This window comes from Carcharhinus amblyrhynchos, chromosome 23 (assembly GCF_965287045.1).
Source record: "Carcharhinus amblyrhynchos chromosome 23, sCarAmb.v2.hapA, whole genome shotgun sequence".
NCBI classification, from domain to species: Eukaryota; Metazoa; Chordata; class Chondrichthyes; order Carcharhiniformes; family Carcharhinidae; genus Carcharhinus; species Carcharhinus amblyrhynchos.
The window spans coordinates 20,964,485-20,981,436 of record NC_137346.1 but is presented as its reverse complement, the minus strand read 5'-3'; the positions used below and the strand labels follow the sequence as shown (position 1 = coordinate 20,981,436).

Here is a 16,952-nt window from a genome sequence, read left to right as displayed (position 1 = left end):
AAGGTGTTGGGGGATGTGGTTTGGAGGGATCCAGGTATGTGGCAGGAGTGACAACCAACAATGAAACAACGTTCCCTCTGCATTGTGGATAAGGGCTTAGTCAACAGGTGTGAAGCACTCTTGGTGCTTTTGTACCCATTCCTCACTCCTGCATGTGGCAATTACCTGAACCATTTTCCGTTTTAGCTGCAGGTCAAAATTAGATTGCGTTCACAGGGATGCGAAGAGGGAACCACCTGTTCCTTATGAAAAATATTATGCAGAGAAGTACTTTTTGACCAAAGGAGATAGTGGGTCCTGACAGATGATTCCCTGAGGAGACCGTCGAAAGGCAGTTGGAAGAATACCTCGCACCGGAACTTTCAAACAAGCACCAACCTTAACTTGGTGAGAGAGGCCCTCCCTGTGAGATCCTTCTTACATGCTGAGTTTCACCCTCGCTGCATGTTGCCCTCAAGATTGTTGTGGTGGGCAAGAAACTGTAACCCACCTCTTGTGCAATGCACCTTTGCATAGGAGGTCTGGATGGAAAAGAGGTGGTTTTGTTGAGGTTCATCTCAAATGATGCAGGATTGTGTACTCTATAGGTTGTTCCCAGGGTCACACACCAAGGTAAGCATCAACTGCCGGGTCATCAACTCAGTGAAAAATGCTTTTTGATCTAACCAAAATGCGGTTTTCCAGTTTAAAAGCGTTGTCCTTGACTGAGTGTTGCAGATTGGCACATTTCAAAGCCCAGGACGACATGCTGAGAGAGACACTAAAGCTTGAGGCAGAGACCACAGAGGTGCAATGGGGGCACGGTCCCTGTCTAAGATCTTTCAGACATAGTGAACTAAGGGGTTGAAATTGTATAGAACCCCTCAGCCTGTATGACTCACTGAATGGATTATAGTGAATATTACAATTGTGACAATGTCTTGAAGCATCACAACGTGCAACATGATCAAAGTTCACAACTTAACCACTACAGAATTTTATAATGACCATTTGAAAATGTTACATGAAGCACCTCAGGTTGTAACATGATCAATGTAGAAAACCTGATTATTGCTCTGTCCTCATTTTAAAATATTTGCAATGCTTTTTCATGAATCGAGCGTTTATTTGCAAAACAAAAGCTCTTTAAACTTATCTATTCCGTCTAGGTTGCAGAAGGAAAGGGTCTATGTCACCCTGTTCCTGAAGAGGCAATCCAGACTGATTGGGTCAAGAATTCTCATCTCCATATTAAATTTGACTGTCCAGAAGAAAGACTTGACATGTGACTACTTGCTGGAGCAGTGGGAACAGCATTGCTACAGGCAAAGGTGGAAGCTTGTGCCAGCCCAAGAGTTGATGGAAAAAGAAAATCCAATACGGTAATGGAAAACAAAATTAAAAAAAGAAATCATGTATAGCAAACAACTCAGTGAACAGTAAAGACTGGTACTTCAAGGGTTACGGTTGGGTTTCCAATTTAGGACACATTTGCTCTACGTCGTGATGTATTTTTCACCAAAGAGAAATTCTACATTTAAACAACTTCATTTCCAAGTGCAGCACTAATTAGCTGCAGAATTAGTGAAGCCGAGTACCCCCACAGATCGAAAAAACCTCGAGGGAGGCTTCTGTGTAGAGAATGTCGCATTTCCAATTATTTTGTTGAATTGCTAATTCAGTTACTGCACCAAGTGTAATTGTGATGGGTATTGGTGTGCAATTCAATTTGTTTTAAATATTTGTGGGACTGTCTGATTGGAAATGAATCCGACCTATCCTCGTGGCCTAGATGAAGAATCAGACAACACAAACGGCAAAGACTCAATTTATTATTTTTTTTATTTTTGATCTTTCCAATACTCTCGAGATTGAAGAAGTTACAAAAGCCTTAAATTAGAAAACGTTACTACTTTGATCCTCAGCTTTCTGAGAGCACAAATTTCTTTTTACACCGTAATGTGACCAATTTCCTTGCTTTTTCTCCCCCTCTGTCAAGTACCTTTGTGGTTTGTCAATCAAAATGCAGAGTTGCTTTCAAACTCAATTTTATCTGTCCCCCCCCCCCCCCTTCTTTCTTGTGGGATACACAAGTCTGTGGTCACTGGCTCCTCACCCCAGTGGTGAGTCACAACAAACCAAAGATCATTGACTCATTAGTAAAAGTGGGAACTCTAGTTAATTTCCCCTTCCCCAGCACCAAGGCCAATAATACTGGTCCATGTACTATCCTGCCTGAAATCTTCAAACTAGAGCAAGAAATCACCACTTACATAGTGAGTTACATAGCTCATTCTCTACTTGTGTCAATATCTCAACATTGAATCTGTTAAACCAAGTGATTATACTGTGTTGACATGGCAGGATGTGGGCCAGATTCACAGCATTTTCACTGCTGTTCGCACAAATCACTCTGACCCTCTGTACAGCATTTGGAAGCTTTTGTTTCTGTGGGCGGGATTCTCCGGCTGTTCAGATCAGCAGGATTCTCGGGTCCTGCTGTGGTGTACGGCCAGAGAATTCCAGCCTTGGTCTTTGCCGCATAGACATCACAAAGGTGCACCGCTTCCTGCTTCAAAACCAAGAAAGGCAGGGACAGCCTTTCCATGAAATGAAATATTGAACTGTACATGAATTGTACACCAGTCTCTAGGTGTTCTCTAATCTATGGAAATGAAGTGCAATGATGCTTGCAGAGAAGCCCCTGCCATTTTGTCTGCTTCTTCTTCCAGGTATATTTGAATTGACTGTACTCCATATCCTCCCCTAAGTGTGATGAATTCAAATAGAACCCAAAGTCAGCAGACAGTGTATATCTATGCCATTTTCGATTTTTGAAGGACCTTCCAGCAGCCCATTCTTGACAAATTTCTGCTCCTCACCAGCTGGATAAATGGACTTGGGGCGAGAGGGCAGAGGGTAGTGAAAGCTTCCCCACAGCTGACAGGGAGTGGCACGGGTATTGTGCCCAAATGCTGCCTCCTCTTTTAGCTGGAGCAGAATCTGGGAACAAGGGAAGACACTGAATTATACAGCACAGGAGGAGATCATTCAGCCCTTCATACCTACAGTTAGCCCTTTTAACGAGCACATTAAATGGTTAGGGTGAAGATTTGGGAGTTTTTAAATAGAAAACTTTTCTTTTAAAAAAAAACTCGTGACTAACAAAAGTTATTTTTTAAAAAAACGTATGAAATAAATAAGCTGTCAATTGTTCCATTAACAGATTGCATCTCAAGATTCTTTGGCTGGAAAATGCTGCCCCTCTGTTTCAACACAGCACACCACTTTTTTTGTCGCCAATACATTCCATAACTTGTTCAACAGCTAATGTGACTCCTCCTTCCACTGTTTATATAGGGTAAGTGAAATTCCTTTCAAGGAAAGACAGGAGGATTAATAGTGTTAATTCTTAGTGTTCAATAACCCTGAATAAGGTATCAGCAGCGGCACAAGTCGGGAATGTGCAATTTCTGATTATGCCATTTTATTTGCATGGTCTTTAAGTGGAGAAGTAATGTCAGGAATTTCACCCCCAAACTGCTCAACTTACTTAACCTTTCATCTTTTTGTTTTAACTTTACACATCTGAAATTCCAGGACTGTCCGAATGCTGATCAAACAGCACAGGTTAGAAATATAAACGTCACTAGAAAAATAATGAATTCGAAGTATAAATTAAACAGAGTAACAGGACTGTGGTATTTAGAATTTACTCAATGAAACCACCCAGACCTTAAAAGGACAAATTCTAAATTTAAACTAATCATACGGTAAAATTCAAAGAGGCAGCACTCTAGTTCTTTACTCACTCCAGTTGGAATTGTGCGCAATGGTAGCTGAAGAGTTTTCTAATTGTTTAGACACTATCATTTCCTTGTAACCCACAGGCTGTTTCCAACCACATCATGGCACCTATTGACTACAACAGTTAATCCTTGTTGAAGCTACAAATGAAATTCTATATACCACAGTTTCTTAACATAGAGTAATCTGTTTGTTAGGCACAATCACTGTTTTACCATAGCCACCACTATGGGATATAAAGACAGGCAGGAACTGTGCTTTGTAACTGCTCTTCTCGTACAAGGACAATAATTTGAGTTGCATCACAGACAAAACGTGAAACTAATTGGATGAATTGGGTCTGTCTTTATCTCCACAGTGCCACCTGTCCGAAGACCAAGGAATCCTATTTCTACCACGTGAACTGTGTGGAGGTGACTTCTCTCTGTAGCAATCCCTGCTGGAGGGCCTTAGAAATTATTGACACAGGGACACGTTGCTCTAAGAAACAAATTCTACAAACTTGCACACACGTGGCATTAGAAATACTCTATAAACTTAAGCACGAGTTAAATCAGTGGGGACATTCAATGCACAGTTAGTACTCTACATATGCAATACACTTAAAAGATATAATTAGTTACAAAGCCCAAGCAAAAATCATTGGGCATTACTGCAAAGAAAAAAAAAGCTCTGTAAAATAAGTAATTCATTATGAAGCTGTCTAAAGTTGAACAGATGCTGTTTGCAGTTAAAATTACAGGAACGCATTCAAAGAAATGGCCCCAGTGAACATTTGACCTATTTACAATACTGAGAAAGAAATTCTCTAAACATTAGCTGCATTAAAATCATAAACCCATTCTTTACAAATAAGTTTCAGATTTTGCTCCAATTGCTCAGAAAAGATCTTCCTCCAGCAAGTATTCAAAAGCACCATCCTAACAGATATCAGCAGGCAGTCTTTTAAATGGAGGTCAGCACAGTCTTTTTTTTGGTGCCTGAATTGGATGGTTGTAACAGTGTGAACAGAATATGCGAAAGACAGAGATTATAGTTCAGTCTGAACCACTATCTTGTTTTGCACAAAGGCTCAAAATCCTCAGACTGCATAAATCTGAATCTTCACTTTGTTTAGTGAAGGCGTGAATCCCTCTTTATCCCCCGGCTGCTCTGATCTCCTTGGTCACCCAACTCCTAAGGTCACCCTGCACTTACATACTGCTCTGACTGAGAGATAAGGCATCTTACCATAAAGGCAAATCGTTTCTGTCCTTTCGTGGTTGAGAGATTTAAGGAGCTGCTCCTTAGATGGGTCAGCCATGACCCTCCAGCTTTTATCTCTCCCTTGTGTAGACAGAGCATGTCAGGTGAGGTCAGGAAATTGGGGCCACTGAACCTGGCGATGCCCCCTATTGCTACATTGCTGCCACAAAACTTTCTTTTGACTGGCCTTTGATAGTTTGTACAGTTGTATCAATTTTAAAAGTAGCCAAGTAAAATACAGGTGAAAGTGCAAACAATTGTTGTCCCACTTGAGCAAGGTAACTAATGACCACCCCATCCAACACGCTTAAAATCTGGTTGAAGACCCCGGCTATAGATTATACAACAGATCTTTACAGGAGCTGTTCCAGACCTGGTTACTGGTATTTTAGACATGTTACATAGTGCAAACTAAATATTTAGATTCTTATTAAATGTACATGTTTTTGTTTCCCTAAAGTCACACACTGCCAGACAATAGCAACATTTACCGTGGCTGCAAAATATTACAAATTGGTGGGAAGTGATTTAAAGCTACCACTTATTTTGGACTGATTCAAGGTGCACTGTTAAGTCCTTTAGGAGAATACTGAGGAAAGGGTTAAACTGAAGTGTTTATTAATGCTGCAGTGAACAACATTTTCTCTGTCTATTTAAACAGTCCTCCTCATGCTGACACCCTTGCATGTTCAAACTGCAAAACCTTCTTTCAGCAACCAGGCCAAGGAGAAAATGCTGATGCTTTTCTTTCACAGATTCCTCCTGACATTTCATTACTGGTGTTATTCTCAAGTCTCCGTGTTGGATTTGGCAATTATTGGGCTCATGGTAAATATGAAATTGTAATTTTGCCCTCCTGCAAATCAAATTAAAATAGCTGGCACTGAAAATGTCCACTGCTCCTCCTCCCTCGATAAATCCTTCCCCCTAAAATTGGCCCATCTATATCAGCATCCTTTAGACCTACCTGACACTTAACCAGCAACGTGCACCAATGAAAATTCAATTTGCAACATAGTTGGAAACAAACTATCTGATGTTGTTTTTAATTTTAATAGGAGAATCTCAAATACTCACATCTTCACCTTCTGGTGTACACACTGATTCATTAATTCAGAGTTATGAGGCTTAATGTAATGGGCATCTTTTCTGCACTGGCATAATCGACCCTACCCCTCTGTCTCTGCATACCTGCACAACTTTTCTCAGACTTTTAAGTCAATGGCAAATTGTGGGGGTGGGTGGGTGTAACTTTCAGTTGGCTGCTTAACTATTCTGTCGAGTCAGTCCCTATTTTTAATTTTTCTGTAAAAATAAATTACAGCAGCAGTTCAGGTTGGTGAAGGTAGCTGATTACATAAAGAAATGTTAAAATATTTCTGCAAACCATTCAACATCAATTGCATAATTAACTAGCACTGCACACCACAATGTACTACATGCCCTTCATGAGGTGTGCCGTCATGTTATGCCTGCAAAAGAACAGAGAACAGTATTTATAGATCTGGTTGCTGGCAGCTTGATGAGAATTTTATGGACCAGCAAGTGTGAAAACTTTATCTTTAAGGCATCTTCAGTACCTTTCATGAGGACTAGAGTTCAGGGTGCAAACCAGTGCCAGGAATGCATACATTTTTCTTATCACATCAAAAATCTATATCTGGTCAAATTAAATTGTTCCTTTTCTTACATCTCAGATACAAATAAAAAACGGTTACGATTGTATCTGTGCGGCAGTGTCCATATTTCTGTGCTCGAGTATCCGCACTCCGGAATGTCCTCTGCATCCTTGTCTGTTATCCTTGGCCGTTGCGGTGGAACGGCCAGCTCCATGCAGAATCCAGTCCCCGTGTCCTCTATGTTGAAGCAGGGGCATCCATTGTTGAGAGAATGCGGACAATTTCGGCTCTCTGAGTAGGTGAGATGTGTTGGGTCATGTGAACAATTGAATCCATGGCAACCTCAGGATTGGCCTGCACCAGACTGCAAAGACAAAAGTACAATCAAATCATTGCTTTCTGTGAGCTTAGCAATCATCTTCTGAATGTCAACATTACAAAATGGGACAATTACAATTGCAATTAAAGAAAGACTTAATTTACTTACAATAGTTTAAAACCAACAGGACATAAAATGTACGATTAGCACAAGTGATGTGATTTAAATCGGAATACATTTGGAACCCAGAAATCCTCAAGGGCAACAGTGGACAGCTGCGCTGTGAACAGACTGTGCATTACACCAGAGTTGCTCTTAATGAGCGATCATTATTATAGTGAGGTTCCAGAACAACCAGGACTATCTATATCAACAAGACTATTTTAACATCTGCAGCATTTTGCCATCCAGTTAAGTCCACAATGCAGTCACTATCACCTCCCAATTGCCAGCGGCTGTCACAACTTAATGCCAGCTTTTTAGTTTAACCATGAAGTGATTTTCAAATGCTATGGTGCATCACCCGCCCCAGAATACGATGAGGTCTGCCTAGGGGGTGGGTGAGGATTGTGGTGAAGATCTACAAGAACTACAATCAGCACACTTCGGGATTCCTCTCGACTGTCTCCCCATCTCTTTCGTCTTTGATTTTCCATTGTCCGATTTAGTTAACACACCTGTAATTCAACTGAAAATTAATACTTTGCTGTGTGAGGTCCCAAGAGAAGAAAAAAAATCAAACTGCAAGACCATCCATAAATCAAAGCTATGCTGGAAAAATGTTTGGGAACAGGTTTAATGGACAGTGCGTTTATCTCTGCACTGCCTGCAGAGGGTTCCTGATAACTGTGTACTCAGTGGCACTGATGCACACAAAATACTGAACTATTTAGTTTGTACAAGGTTTAAAAAAAAGTCAGTAAAGTACACGTTGCCCAATTCCAACACCTTCACCCCAAATTGTTGGATCTTCTGTGGCCTTGCCCGTGAGTTGGGGAATAGAGTAAATGTTTGAAAGAGGTTGAAAAAAACTGGATAGCAGTAAAGAGGTTTTTGATTGTTTCCTGGAAAATTTGAGACAACTATAAAAGCATGAAGAACCTTTATCCCCTGTTACTAATTAGTTTTGTGCCCCTTCTTTCCATTCAAAGTGTGATTAATGCTGAAAAGGCACTTTTAATATACGAGAGAGAGAGATTTATAAACTGCAATATCAGTAATCTTAAAAATGAACAGTTTTTGGACGATTCTGTAAAGTGGAAAATCAGAGCGAGTCTCACCTTCGGATCTGTTTGAGAATATAATCTCTGCAGATGTACTTGATGTTCTCATCAATGACTGAGCGAGCTCCTTCCTCCTCCAGTAGCTGCTTCTCCAGCCATTCTACGACATCCTTATTGTCATCCCACAGGTAGGCCTGGAAAGGGGAAAGATTTTTAGCGATCCATTTTTGACACGTTACCAGAAGTGAGTGATAATCTTCAGGTTCAACTCTAATTATGTTACAATGAAGTTTAAAGATAGTTACAATGAAGAAGTCCATTGACATTGGGTTTTATCCAAGTTACATGGTTGTTCTTGTAGAGATGGGAATTAATTCTGGAAATGAACAGGCTGCTGAGGCAGCTGGCTCGAATTGGGAAATTTCCTGACTCGGCAGACCTGCTTCAATATAAAGGGCCTCGTCACGCTCAGTTTTCCCAAATCCTGACTATGGTTCACAGCTCACCTGAGGGATCATGGACCACATGCTACCCATTGTGAGGGGTACTCTTCTACCCATCCAATGGAGCCAGCTAGGTCAGCAATGTAGAGTTTGGGCTCGCTCCCTTATCCCACACCAGCAAAAATTGCTGTCACTGAGAATGGAGGTGGGAATCCAAGAATTGGGTCCTGCCAGCCATTTTAAATGCATCTAGAGTCAGCTCAACTCAGCAAAAATCCAAAAATTTTAATTTTATCTAAGCTTGTTGTCAAAATAAAGATCTTTCTAAGGTTTCTTCCAGTACTTGAACTGTGAGACCCAAGTCCAGTGACTGAAAGAAAACAAATCCTCCCTGATCCTGGCACATTAGGCGTAGACTAAAATCATGAATAGGACACTGAGACAGTGGGACGGCGGCGCGGGCTCGTTGGGCCGAAGGGCCTGTTTCCCGTGCTGTGTTGTTCTTTGTTCTTGTTCTAAATCATATATCTGAAGCAAATTAAATCTTAAAACTGTAAAGGAAGGTTGTCACTCCATGTGAAACATTATCTACATAGATCCAAACATAAAGCATTTTTCTGGCTCTTAAAATATATTCTAAATACAATAATTTTACTGCAGCATTACTCCTCACAGCACCAGGGACCTGGATTCAATTCCTGACTTGGGCCAATGTCTGCATGGAGTCTGCACGTTCTCAACATGTCTGTGAGAGTTTCATCTGAGTGCTCTGTTTTCCCTCACAGTCTGAAAGATCTGCTGGTTAGGTACATCGGCCATGCTAAATTCTCTCTCAGTATACCCAAACAGGCGCCGCAATGTGGCGATTAGGGGATTTTCACGGTAACTTCATTGCAGTATTAATGAAAGCCAACTTGTGACTAATAAATAAACTTTATTTTGATCTAGGAAGCTATCTCAATAGAACTTGCAGTTTCGGACTCTTTAGAAATTCCTGTACAATCAACCCTTTCAAAAGGAGGCCAAGATATTTAATATCTTTATATAGGAGCATGTCAATGTTTAACTTCCTGTATGGATATTTTAAAATGTATGAAACTACATGGTTTAAAGTAAAAACTTTGTTTACCAGCCAACAGCTAAATCAGCATGTTTTCCAATGGTTCTTTGGGTACAGCTATCATCATTACTATCTTAAACCAATCACATTATAGAAATTCCAGGCTCCATTGTCTACTCATCTTGGCCTGAACAGCACTTAGCTACAATGGAATTAACACGCCCAGAGGAAGAATTCTCCTACTTCTCAATGGGATCCAGTGACAACTGCAAAGTGCATGCATGCATGTGGACATCAGCATTTGTCATAGCTCTGGCGTCCCCATGGTTAAACAGCCTGCTTACACTCACTTACTGGCCTCACATGATAAGGGGCCACTTTTAGACAAGGCAGTGAAGGGCTGCCTGCACCCACAAAACTGAACAGCAGTAGGAGTCAACAATTTCAGAAGAGGAATGGAGAAATTGGGGATTAGAAACAAGAATCTTGCAGAACTTCTTGTGCTCATAGTGATTTACAAAAGAAAAGTTCTCAAGGAAAATGAGGCATACTGAGGAGGGGTTGCTACTTAAACACTTTTAACAATGCACCTTGAAGACAGCTTGCCTTGCAGAGGAATTAATTTTTTCGTGACATTGGCCCTAGAGTTTTTGCTTCCCAAGGGAACAAGTTGACATAAGAACATAAGAAATAGGAGCAGGAGTAGGCCATCCAGCCCCTCGAGCCTGCCCCGCCATTCAATAAGATCATGGCTGATCTGTCGTGTCTCAGTTCCACATCCCCGCCCTCTCCCCATAACCCTTAATCCCCTTGCCTATCAAAAACCTATCAACCCGCGTCTTAAAAATATTTAGCGAGGCAGCCTCCACCACTTCAACGGGCAGAGAATTCCAGAGATTCACCACCCTTTGAGAGAAGAAGTTCCTCCTCAACTCCGTTCTAAACTGCCCCTCCTTTATCTTGAGGCTGTGCCCCCTAGTCCTACTGTCCTTTCTGAGCGGGAAGAGCCTCTCCACCTCTTTAATCCGGAGAAATGCGAGGTGATGCATTTTGGCCGGAATAATGTGGAGGGGAGTTATACGATAAAAGGTAGAACTATCCGGAGTATAGATACGCAGAGAGACCTGGGGGTGCAAGTGCACAAGTCCCTGAAGGTGTCGGTGCAGGTGCAGAATGTGATGAGGAAAGCGTATGGTATGTTAGCCTTCATAGGAAGAGGTATAGAATATAAGAGTAGGAGTCTGATGTTGCAGTTGTATAGAACGTTGGTTAGGCCTCACTTGGAGTACTGCGTCCAGTTCTGGTCGCCGTACTACCGGAAGGATGTAGAGATCCTGGAGAGAGTGCAGAGGAGATTTACCAGGATGTTGCCTGGTATGGAAGGGCTGTCTTACGAGGAAAGATTGAATGAACTTGGGCTGTTTTCCCTTGAGAGACGTCGGCTGAGGGGGGATCTAATAGAGGTTTATAAGATTATGAAGGGGATAGATAGAGTAAATGGTGGTAAGCTTTTTCCGCTATTAGAAATGGATAGAACGAGGGGTCACGGGCTTAGGGTGAGGGGGGCTAGGTATAAGACAAATATTAGAGGGCAGTTTTTCACACAAAGGGTAGTGGGGGTGTGGAATGCACTGCCGAGTAAGGTGGTGGAAGCAGGCACGCTAGGGTTGTTTAAGAGTCACTTATGATGTGGGTATGCCGGCGTTGGATTGGCGTAAACACAGTAAAAAGTCTGACAACACCAGGTTTTAGTCCAACCTATTTATTTGATAATATTCTCACTAGCTTTCAAGGGGACAGCCTCTTCGTCAGGTGAAGAGGCTGTCCCCTTGAAAGCTAGTGAGAATATTATCAAATAAATAGGTTGGACTAAAACCTGGTGTTGTCAGACTTTTTACTAAGAGTCACTTAGACAGCCATATGAGCGGGCTACATATAGGGGGATATAGTAGGCCTTACTAAACATTGTAGGCTTGGGAATACGTTTTGCCTCAGGGATGTTAGTCTTTGCCTGTTTAATAATGAATTTTTTTTGTCTCCACAGGCATTTAAGTCCAGCAAGGGGCATGCATGCGGCAGGTTGTAGTGGGCTGCTCTTGGACGTTGCTTCGGGAGTTGCCTATTGCTTCATGTCGTTAGTGTGCTTAAACTGGACCGTCTCGAGGGCAACATGACAGCTCAGAGACTATCTCTGTTGCTGTGCGGACACATGGATTTGGGCCTGTGTCTGTGGGAGTTTGCACGTTCTCCCCGTGGTTGCGTGGGTTTCCTCCGGGTGCTCCGGTTTCCTCCCACATCCCCCAAAGATGTGCTTTTAGGCTGATTGATTGGGTACTAAATTGTCCCTAAATTGGACCTCCCTGATCCTCGCACGTTAGGTGTAGACTAAAATCATGAATAGGTCACTGAGACAGGGGGACGGCGGCGCGGGCTCGTTGGGCCGAAGGGCCTGTTTCCCGTGCTGTGTTGTTCTTTGTTCTTTGTTCTATCCTATCCATCCCATTCATCATCTTATATGTCTCAAATGAGATCTCGCCTCATTCTTCTAAACTCTAACGAGTACAAGCCTAGTTTATTCAGCCTCTCCTCATAGCTCAGCCCCCTCAACTCCGGTATCAGCCTAGTAAACCTCCTCTGCACTCCCTCCAAGGCCAAAATATCCTTGCATAAGTGCGGCAACCAAAACTGCACACAGTTCTCCAGCTGCGGCCTCACCAGTGCCCTATACAGCTGCAGCAAGATCTCCCTACTTTTATATTCAATCCCCCTCGCTATGAAGGCCAGCATCCCATTTGCCTTCCTGACCACCTGCTGCACCTGTAGGCTGGGTTTTTGCGACTCATGCACAAGGACCCCGAGGTCCCTCTGCACCATCGTATGCTGCAGTTTTTTGCTATGTAATAGTCCTTCCTACCATTATTACTACCGAAGTGGCCAACCTCACATTTGCAAAATTAAATTCCATTTGCCAGTTCCTGGCCCATTCACCCAGCCTATCTAGACCCTTCTGCAGACTCTCCACACCCTCCGCACAATTTGCCGTTCCCCCAATCTTGGTGTCATCAGCAAATTTCGACACCATACACTCGGTTCCCTCCTTCAGATCATCTATATAAATGGTAAATAGCTGAGGCCCCAGCACCGACCCCTGGGGCACTCCACTAGTCACCAACTGCCAATCCAAATAGCACCCATTGACCCCCACTCTCTGCCTCCTATTTGACAGCCCATCCTCTATCCACGCTAACACCCTACTCCCAACTCCATGCCCCCTGACCTTCTGTAATAACCTCTTGTGAGGCACCTTATCAAACGCCTCTGAAAATCAAGAAACACCACATCCACCGGCTCTCCTCTATCCACCGCCCTAGACACATCCTCACAGAACTCCAATAAATTCGTCAGACACGACTTCCCCTTAACGAAACCGTGCTGCGTCTGCTCTATCAAACAATTCTCCTCAAGATGTCTCGCTATTTTCTCCTTGATCACGGATTCTAACATTTTACCTACAACAGACGTTAAACTAACCAGCCTATAATTTCCTGCTTTTTGCCTGCCACTTTTCTTAAACAACGGCGTAACATTAGCCGTTTTCCAATCTTCCGGCACTTCCCTGGAATCCAGCGACGTTTGGAAAATAATCACCAAGGCATCCATTATCACCTCCGCCATTTTCAGAACCCTTGGATGCATTCCATCCGGTCCTGGGGGCTTGTCCACAATCAATCCCTCCAGTCTGTTGAGCACTGCCTCTCTAGTGACATTAACTAACTGGGAAGAATGTTGCGCAAGTTTGCAGCATCTGAGGTTGCCCACTGAAGGTCTTTTCTTATGTCCATTTCTGTCTAGTCACTGCGATAGTGATTCAACCAAGTTGTACAAATTGTGTAGTTTTACCTGTGTTATAAAACATATTAGAGACATTCAAAGACAATGAACAATCAGCCCAGCTGTGATACAGAAGTTAACTCGTAGAGCCCTTGCAGTAAACAGTCAATTGATAGATTGGTTCTCTCCTACTCTTGCTTTGGTACTCAACTACCATACGCCTCCAGCTGCATCCGATGAGCTATATGTAGCTCTGGAGTCTAGCAAGTACAAGATCTTTGTCAGCATACCAAATAACCTCCTTTTCTCTTAGTTTTATGAGGATGTTCTTCCCAATAGCAACTGGAAAACAGCACAAACTCGTACAGATGGCTTCAAGTCAAATGTGAGAGAGTGCCTTTCGGTGAAGAGCATACCTTTTTTGATTTGGCCCTCATCTATCAAATAGACACTACAAAGTAAAACCGCTGCACCTTTTACAACCTCAGGACAGAATCTTGCGCTTAACAGGACTCTGTATTTTCTTCAATGCTGAGTTGGTCAGGTGGCTGACTCTTTTTAATTTTCTTCCAATTTTGTTTAAGTGCACACCGTGAATCCATTTTGCTACAAGCTCCTCAGAGACCTACTGAAAGTGGCAAGGTCATCATCTTGGGGAGCTTTGCAAGGTAGGTTTTCATTAGGGGACGGCCAGGATGCAAAGTCAGCAATTGAGTCTCGGGGCGGACAATGCTGCAGCGGCCACACATCCTGATTCAGCTCAAGCATGCGGTTTGCCAAAATCATCTTGGAGACTGTCACTGGATGCTGCCACTTCAATTCAGGATGACATTCAACTCCAAAGTGACAATGTAACTTGTCAGCAATCTGATTCCTGACTGAACAACAGAGCTATTAGGTCCCTCCCCATGTGCAGGCTAACTGGTTTTGATTTCACAATAGTTAACACTGGAAATACAGTTCTAACAAACAGTGGCGTGTCTTTACAGATACCGACAGACTTGAATTTTCTGTTATTAAGTCAGATTTCCAGCATTTGCAGGCTTTCTCTTTATATTTTAGGCTTGCTTTTCCAGCAGCACCATTGGTGCAATGCTGCAATAAAGAACTGCTCAGGCAGTCCACAGGGTAAAGAAGTTTAGAATGATTTCAATGCTGATAGATAGCTGGCACTCACATCTGTGCTCCTCTAACATTAAGTTAGTTGTCCATGAAGCACTGCTCTTTGATACATACTCTGTGCATCTTATGTCATTAGCTCCAGTGCAACTCGCAAAGGCACACTAAACAGTGTTAAAGTAATAGGACAGATTGATGGACCCCCCTCTACAGATGTCCAAGCTGTATCTGTGGTACAAGTGTACACTTGAAGAATTTAACAAATTGGAGGAAGGTTTAAAAAAAACACTGGCCAGATTTTGCAGTTAGTGGCAAATGAATGGCACCAGATGTCATAACGCTTGCATTGGCTCACAAGCATTCAACGGGATTTTGCACTGGAAGCTGTGATGATGCTGAATTCATTTCAGTGAAGAGGCCTCTGCAGGAGATTTGGGACCTGTGTGAATGGGACAAACGCTTCAACCAACCAGATTGAGTTCTTTTGAGCGTGTGAACCAGGGACCATAAATTAGAATATTTAATTCATTGATAAATTAAATACAGAGAGCAAAATAAAGTGGGGATAATGGGATTAATAGAGATAGAAATAAAAGATCTAAAGAAAAGACTACTTCTTATAAACCTCAAACAATAATTATAAATTGAAGAAATGAGACATGACACTAATAAGAGTTAATGTTCAGTGCCAGTGATGTTGCCTGGCAGTGACTGAGACATGTCACGGTGGCACAGTGGTTAGCATTGCTACTTCACAGCACTAAGGACCTGGGTTCAATTCCCTGGGTCACTGTCTGTATGGAATCTGCATGTTCTCCCCATGTCTGCATGGGTTTCCTCCGTGAGGTCCAGTTTCCTCCCACAGTCCAATGGTTAGGTGCATTTGCTATGCTAAATTCTCCCTCAGGTGTACCCGAACAGGCGCCAGAATATGGCGACTAGGGGATTTTCACTGTAACTTCATTGCAGTGTTAGTGTAAGCTTACTTGTGACTAATAAATAAACATTCACTGTCCCAGAAATGGGCACACTCCATCTTTTTCTGGTATGTTTACTGGGCATTTATGACACATCTACAGCAACAGTTCCATGTACCCTCAATGGCGGGTGTCTCAGCGTAATATCATTTTTATGCAGCTTTTGGAGAAGCACAGCAACTCAGATAGCAACTATATAAAGGCAAAATGCCATGGATGCTGGAATCTGAACAAAAACAGAAAATGCTGCAAAATCTCTGCAGGTCTCACAATATCTGTGTGGAGAGAACACAGCCAATGTTTCAAGTCTAGATGACCTCCCATCAGAGTGAAGAGCAAAGAAAATCAGCAGAGATTTATACTGTTAGGGTGGGCTGAAGGGTGGGGAATGGAACAAAGGGAATGTAAAGGAGGATACAGGAGGCTGAGAAAGTGCTAAAAGCATCCATTAAGTGATCAGAGAATGGCAGAACAGAGATATAGATGGTTAAGGGACTGCCTCGGCCTATGAGATCAGCAGCTTCAGAGCATGAATTCTCTTCTCCACATACACTCCATTTCCATTTATTTTATTTCATTTTGTTTCATCTCATTTATCCACTTTATCATCCTTTGCCACTTCCATTTTTCCACTTCGCCATTCCAACTCTCCTTCTTGCCTCCTTCCCCTTTCCTCACTGCAACAGCCATAATCCCCAGGCAGTCCTTTAACCATCTATACCTCTGTTCCGCCATTCACACATTCTGATCACTTAATGGGCACTTTTAACACCTTCTCAGCCTTCTGTATCCTCATTTACATTCCCTTTCTCCTATTCCACTTCCGCATCCCCCTTCCCCCTCCGCTCCCAAACACACTCTCAGTATAAATCTCTGTGGATTCTCTTTGCTCTGACAAATCTAGCATCGATTGGCTCTATTCTCTCCCCCTAAGTGCTGTTAGACCTGCTAAGATTTTCCAGCATTTTCTGTTTTTGTTTCAGATAGCAACTAACTTCTTAGCATGTTTAACCACACTCAAGTGGTTCTTGGAGGTTGCCATTGTGTTTAGTTACCTGAAAAATCTGGCCATTTTAAAACAAACTTACAGCCTTCTAATGGCTTAGTGGGTAGACAGAAGTTTTTGGCATGGCAGTAACCTTGCAGAATCTCAACTTCAATCCTTGGTTTATGTTTACATCAGGCTAGGTGAGAGTTGGAGCACAGCAAGTGATCCAAGTTTTGAGATGTGGAAAAGAACAAAAATCAGCTAGGATTTCCTGATTGCTGGCACATATAAGGTCTCAATATATTGACAATCAGTGCTTCAGAACCAGAAGGAACAAAAAGG

At 42.5% G+C, this 16,952-nt stretch overlaps 1 protein-coding gene across 1 annotated transcript in view; it reads right to left on the bottom strand.

Moving 5' to 3' along the window:
- Positions 1-1,803: 1,803 nt before the first annotated feature.
- acaca (acetyl-CoA carboxylase alpha) overlaps positions 1,804-16,952 on the bottom strand; it is a 274,803-nt gene continuing 259,654 nt past the window's right edge. The window contains exons 54-55 of the mRNA XM_080210370.1: positions 8,250-8,386; positions 1,804-7,014 (exon numbers count right to left, since the gene is read on the bottom strand). Of these exons, the coding sequence (XP_080066496.1) occupies positions 6,888-7,014; positions 8,250-8,386 (264 nt within the window). The 3' untranslated portion in view covers positions 1,804-6,887. The remainder of the gene's footprint in view (positions 7,015-8,249; positions 8,387-16,952) is intronic.